This window comes from Ruditapes philippinarum, unplaced genomic scaffold (assembly GCF_026571515.1).
Source record: "Ruditapes philippinarum isolate M1 unplaced genomic scaffold, ASM2657151v2 ctg21542_1_1_1_1, whole genome shotgun sequence".
NCBI classification, from domain to species: domain Eukaryota; kingdom Metazoa; phylum Mollusca; class Bivalvia; order Venerida; family Veneridae; genus Ruditapes; species Ruditapes philippinarum.
Window position 1 is genome coordinate 2,421 of NW_026866466.1, and position 6,794 is coordinate 9,214.

Sequence of the window (6,794 nt, forward strand, 5' to 3'; positions counted from 1 at the left end):
TGTTCAACTCTTGTTAATTGTATAGGAACGGCGATATTAATAATGTGTAGGGTAAGGCATGGTTAAACAGAATCTAAGTATCTGAAATTTAACTTGATAGTAAAATAACTTATGAAAGTAGATAGTTCGTTTCCATCAGCATGGATGGCAGTAAACCTTGTGGAAGATATATGTACAATTTGACTTCATTAAGGTCAGTACAAGGCTGCAGGTTTCATAATTAATCATTCACTGATAATTTCAGATTGAGTTCACGCTACTGCATGAATGTTAATAAATTAATGTAAATGTTATAAATACATTTATTCAAACATTACAACTTGGGAATAAAGGAAAAGAGAAATCAGTTTAAAAAAAAAAAACGTACTAATATTTATTAATAAAAACGTGTTGGCGTGAAAACGGCCATGGCTGGATAAAAGCATTTTAATTATTTAACCTATTGAAATGTCTATGTGTTTCGAGTTAAAACTACTAAATGTCTTTACTATAACTGTTTTTGCCCCGGCAACGGTTGCAAAAACGTGGTAGCACATGCTTCAACTCAAGGTACACAGGTACAGATGATGAAATCACTTTAACATGTCTGTTTTACAAATTGATCAGCTCCGATAACGGTCGCTGAGACTTATAAGCATCCTCCTGTTTCTGTATCTTTCTGTTCCAGCCATGACGTGTTAATAGTGTTATCTGAAAATATAAAAAAAAGGGAAGAGAGCAAAAACAAAGAAATTGAACGGGTGGGTTTGTGGTGGGATTCAATATTTGATTTTTTTAATTTAGATTTTTTAACGATAAACTAGTCTACCTCTTCTATGGTGTCCACGAATGAAAGACCGTTCCCAGAATTTTTTCTGCCTTATATATGACATAATCCAGTGTAGGTTGTCTCCCCTGACAACTCTTTTTGAGGCCCTACTGGGGTGTTATAATAAAAATGTTAAGTTGTAAGATTTGAATAAAAGATTTATTCCTCTAGCGGATAAATCAAATATTATTCAAACATTACAACTTGGGAATAAAGGAAAAGAGAAATCAGTTTAAAAAAAAAAAACGTACTAATATTTATTAATAAAAACGTGTTGGCGTGAAAACGGCCATGGCTGGATAAAAGCATTTTAATTATTTAACCTATTGAAATGTCTATGTGTTTCGAGTTAAAACTACTAAATGTCTTTACTATAACTGTTTTTGCCCCGGCAACGGTTGCAAAAACGTGGTAGCACATGCCAAAAAGCCCACAAGCAAAGTGAAACATTTGACTGTGGGCTTCCGCCAAAGCGGGCTACCACAGCAACAATTTTGCCCTACCCAGCCATGGACGTGAATGTGTGGAGAGCACCCGATATTGTATTCAATAAAATGTGGTTACCAAAGTCCGACAGATGTGTGCCATCCGGCCTATACAACCTAGGGTTCTCCGTAATATCAGGGTAACGAATATAATAACCCCCGAGTTTAATAACAAATGTACTGATACAACTATTTATACGCATGCGGGTTTTATTTGCAGTTTTGTTACATTGGATATATCTCCATGACCTTCTTGGTAATATCTGAGACCAAATTATTTTCGTATCAGGCATTTTTTCAAGCAAAGTCCCTGTTATAAAGTTTTTGATGTCCCATATGATTTCAACTGAAGGTCGATTTCCTAAATCGTTCCCGCCACAGTGTATTATCAAAAATTTAGGCGCATTTTTAAACTCAAGCAAGTATTCTATCGAAGGTTTTAAATCAGAAACTTTCATGCCCCCCTGATATTCCCATATAACATTATAACCTAGAGATTGAAGTCCCAAGTGAGCACCTTCACTTCTGCGACATGCTGTTTGAAAGGCATCCCTAATAATTGAAGAGCCTATAATCCAAACATCCGACATTTTACAGTCTGAAATAAGTTTGATTATATATTCAGTATTGTGTACCTATCCATTTAATATAAATAATAATCAAGTAATGTTATCAAAAAACACATGTCAGGCACATAATGTCAACTATGTGGTAACAGTTATAAATTTTTTAAAGACACATAATGTCAGGCACATAATGCCAACTGGGTGTTATAAATTTTTAAAGACACATAATGTCAGGCACATAATGCCAACTGGGTGTTATAAATCATTAAAGACACATAATGTCGGGCACATAATGCCAACTGCTTGTTATTCATTAACACATTTAAAAAACACAATATCAGGCACATAATGCCAGGCACATAATGCCAATATATACAACATCTTTTTATTACAACAGCATTAATTGCTCTATTTGATACATTAATGTGTATTAAGACCCGGTAACGGTTTCTTAATACAAATACATATTTTATTTTAATAGCCAAATTTCGGATCGCCGGCATTCACATTACAGCCATTTTGGCAGATCCTAAAAAAATAAGTTTTTTGAAATACCATAAACTTATCGGATGTAGGATTTGTAAGCGTTAGATCGCCAACGGCCTCTGTATTTTATATCATTGATAGCACAACCCTCACGGAACATATTAGAAGCCCCGCCGATTCGAAAAGAGTGTGCTTTAAATTCATTTTTTTCTTGACCTATCAAGTTCAAAGTCCTTTTTAATACTGAATTGAATTGAAAGGATGTTAAGGGACTTCCATCGAAATGGCAGAATAACGGCCCTTGCACTTTACTTCTAAAATGTAAAAACTCTTTCAGTTTTTCATAACAGAGTTTGTTTTGGTCAGTTATCGGAATATCAATAGAACATCCTACATATCTCTGGTCTGTTTTTGAACATCTAAAATACAGTCTGATGAGATTTTGATTGATCGTTACGTCATCTACATTTAAAACTACCTTTTTTGATTTCTTTGAAGGCAATGCAAATTCGCTTATTCTTAACAGACCTATGTAGGCAAGACAGAAAGCAGCAGAAAACATTAAACACTCATATTGTGATCTGCAAGCGTTAGGTAGGGCTGATAAAAGCTGTATCAGTACATTTTGTGTTATCGGGTGTCTTGTGTCATGTCTTTTCGATAATCTACGGAACCCTTCTAGCATACTTTTGACTATGAATTGTTTTGTATTGTCAACCAAATTGTTTATTTTATTAAAATAACTTATTGCTGAAACGTGAACAGCTACTGTTGAAAATGAGTATTGACGTAAAGACATGTATGCAATATATTCCGTTATATCTTGTACAACTGGCGGCCAGTTTTGAGAGTGTCCCAATTTTGCCAAAAATTCTTCAAATGATTTTAAACCTGCAAGGTAGGCTTTATGTGTACTTTGACTAAGTGCAGCATTGATTAATCGCTCTTTCTCTATTTGAAGATCGCATGAAATGCCTCTGGGATTGGACATGGGTCTGATGCAGCGTAGTCCGGTAGAACTTTGGCCACTTTCTGCCACTGAAAACGGCTAATAGTGTCACATATTTTATTTTTGTACCCCGATATATGCTTTGCTTTCACTTGAATATTATTGGTTAAAAGCAAAAGTACGAAATGGCGGATGAGTACCATAACTAGTTTATTTTTTGATGACTTTTTATTTATGATCTCCACTAATGCATTATTATCGGACCTTAGCATTATCTTTTTGTTTCTTAATTCTTTGCCCCAAGTATAAAATGCCAGTATAATAGGGACCAATTCTAAATAAGTAACATTTTTAAAAGTAGAATCGTCCCAACCGCCTGGCCATTTAAAAGCCACCCAGTTGCCCTGAAAGTATGCTCCGCAACCAAGGTTCTTATTGCCAGATGCGTCCGTATATAATTCTAAATGGCAGTTATCTGCCCAATTTTTTTCTGTAAACATAACATAACCATTGAATTTTTCAAGAAATGTTAGCCAAATATTCGCATCTTCTTTCATGCCTTGGTTGACTCTAATAAAATGGAACGGTTTCTTTACATACGACATGGCGTCATAAAAACGTCTATTAAAGGCACGGCCACTGGGAATAGCTTTTGATATAAAATTAAGTAGACCAACGACTGATTGTAAGTCTTTGAGTCTGATCTTTTTAGCGTTTCTTAAACAAACGAGACAGTTTTTCGCTTTCCTTATTTTTTCTAAAGGCACCCTCACCATTTGATTGATTGAATCAATTTCAAGACCCAGGTATGTTATAGTTGTAACAGGTCCCATCCATTTTTCGACACTTAGGGGGACACCAAGTTCATTGCAAATTTTATCAAAAGTTTGCATTAAATTCAAGCATTTTTCAAAAGATTTTTCTGCCATAAAAAAATCATCTAGCAGGTGATCAATATAGTATGATTTTGATTCTTTAGACACAAGCCATTGTAAAAACTTTGAAAATTTTTCAAAAATAAAACATGAACATGATGCGCCTTGTGGCAGCATTTTTTGAATCCAATATCCCTCCTCGGTTTTTATACCTAATAAATCAAAATCGCCTGGCCATATAGGGCATAAATTAAATGCAGAAGAAATGTCAGCTTTTGCCATAAAAGCAGAACCCCCTATTTCTTGAACTATTCTTACTGCATTGTCGAATTGTGAATATTGAACATGGCAAAATTCTGGATCGATAAATTCATTTATACTGTTGCCTGGTGGGTATGAAAGGTGCGTTATTAATCTGAAACCACCGTTTTGTTTTGGTACGAGACCTACGGGATTTATTCTAAGATTAGTAATTGGCTGGTTTTTGAACGGTCCTAGGATTCGCCCAAGTAAAAATTCGTCGTGAAGCTTTTTATTTAATAAGCATTTTTGATCAATTGCCGATTTGAGATTTTTGGAAAAAATAGGGATTCTTGGTCCGGTATATTCGAGCTTAAAACCAGTACTAAAGCCTTGTAAAATGTAATTGGCATCATCCTTATTTGGGTATTGAAACAGTTTATCAGCGAGACCCGAGATATTAATTGGTGAAAACCCGAGGTCCCATAGGCACTCTTTGAGCTGGCAATCCAAATACCTGTCGAGGGTATTGCATCTGGGGTGGTCTGAAACGTAATGAAGGCCTTACATGACGCGGTGTGAATTGCGCTGTTTGTTTATTTGCATAACAGTGTATTGAAGGGTGGTTACCAAAGCATTTGATGCAAACGTGTTTGTAGGTACATGATCTATTTGTACAAAAGCCTTTGTTATTAAAGTCATAACATTTTTTTGAAATATTCAGAAGTGCCGGCTGGCTCAAGGACTGAATAGGCTGCATATATATCATCCACAATTCTGGGTCAATATTTTGCCACTTTACACCCAAATCGATTGATTTTTTAAGCCTAAATTGCCTATCGTACTCGAACCATCCGACATTTCTGGATGCCGCTAAACGAATGTTTGCAAAATATTGTAATAGGTTATTTGCTTGTTCTGGATGTTTCATAATGAAAATACTCATGTACACCACGAATGCATCTGACCAAATTTCTATTTTTTCTATTTGTTTCGGAATTTGCTCTTGGGTACTCATTATAAGTTCCCCATCAACAAGTTGAATCTTTTGTCTATTTTCTAACATATTTTTCTTTGGCAACAAAGTGTGTAACTCTACAAATTGATTGTTCCATATCTTATCTTTAGTACTGACAGTTACATGTGCGCCTAGCATTGTACCAGAACAAGTATTTATCATGAAATTTTTGGAAACTTCACCTTTATTAGCTTCTAGGTGATGAAGATCAACATCTACCGGAGGTCCGGATTGGCCATCCATCTCGTTTTCTGCACAGGGCTCCCTTACAGGTCTGTCAGCTGGAGGCATGGCTGTAGAAACAGACGTTCGAGTGTTCCTCCTATTATTGACTTGCTGTTGGAGCGTGTCTCGTGTATGGCCACGTTGTTGGCGATGTTTTGGCATTGTCGAAAAATAAAATAATATAAATAAATAAATAGATCTAAATAAATAAATTAAATAAATAAATTTGTGTAGATTTTAATAAATTATTATTATTAAATTTTTATTTCATCATGATGTATTTTATTTATTTCATACTTTATATATTTAGACTCTATTTACTCTTATCTTTATTTTCTTAGCCTAGATGAAATGACGTCATAGGTATGATGTCATGCGCGTGGATTTCAATGAGACTGATAATTTTCCCGTTGGAAAACATGACCCGTCATAATCGAGTTATATAAATAATATTGTATTTTTAACCATTTTATAGCTATGCTCATTTATTTAATCATTCATAAGATAATGATAATATCATAATAATCTAGATTCTAAGTAAAGATCACGTGCTCAAACATCAAATAAATAGACAGGTTTAAACTAGATCTAGATCCCATTTTTTATTTATTTACTTAATATTTCAAAGAAACCTATTAACTTTGACATATATTTTGTGTAATCAAAGCATCCAAATTGATTTTTTAGACTACTGACCTTAACGAGAAAAACATGGGTCATCACCACGTGGTCATAAAATCTGGTCAAAGTTCTTATCTGTTCAAGTTTAAACCCCAAATAATATAATAACAGAATATAAAATATATCTAATTTCCTGTGAGATTAAATAATACTGATTCATTCAATATTTGATTTTTTTAATTTAGATTTTTTAACGATAAACTAGTCTACCTCTTCTATGGTGTCCACGAATGAAAGACCGTTCCCAGAATTTTTTCTGCCTTATATATGACATAATCCAGTGTAGGTTGTCTCCCCTGACAACTCTTTTTGAGGCCCTACTGGGGTGTTATAATAAAAATGTTAAGTTGTAAGATTTGAATAAAAGATTTATTCCTCTAGCGGATAAATCAAATATTGTACTGAAGGTTTTTATGTATTATGTTGTAGAAATGTTTACATTCACATCTTGTTCAACGGTT

The 6,794-nt window shown here is 34.3% G+C and overlaps 1 protein-coding gene across 2 annotated transcripts; it reads right to left on the reverse strand.

Moving 5' to 3' along the window:
• Positions 1-362: 362 nt before the first annotated feature.
• On the reverse strand, positions 363-6,432 carry LOC132732573 (uncharacterized). Of its 2 annotated transcripts, none has more exons than XM_060719055.1 (2): positions 5,610-6,432; positions 363-690 (listed from the first exon to the last, which is right to left on the reverse strand). In XM_060719055.1, the coding sequence occupies exons 1-2, from the start codon at positions 5,812-5,814 to the stop codon at positions 629-631; spliced, it is 267 nt and encodes an 88-aa protein (XP_060575038.1). In that variant the 5' UTR covers positions 5,815-6,432; the 3' UTR covers positions 363-628. The 2 variants fall into 2 exon arrangements, with proteins under 2 accessions (XP_060575038.1, XP_060575037.1); XM_060719054.1 differs by having other exon boundaries at positions 363-1,891.
• Between the last annotated feature and the right edge of the window lie 362 nt (positions 6,433-6,794).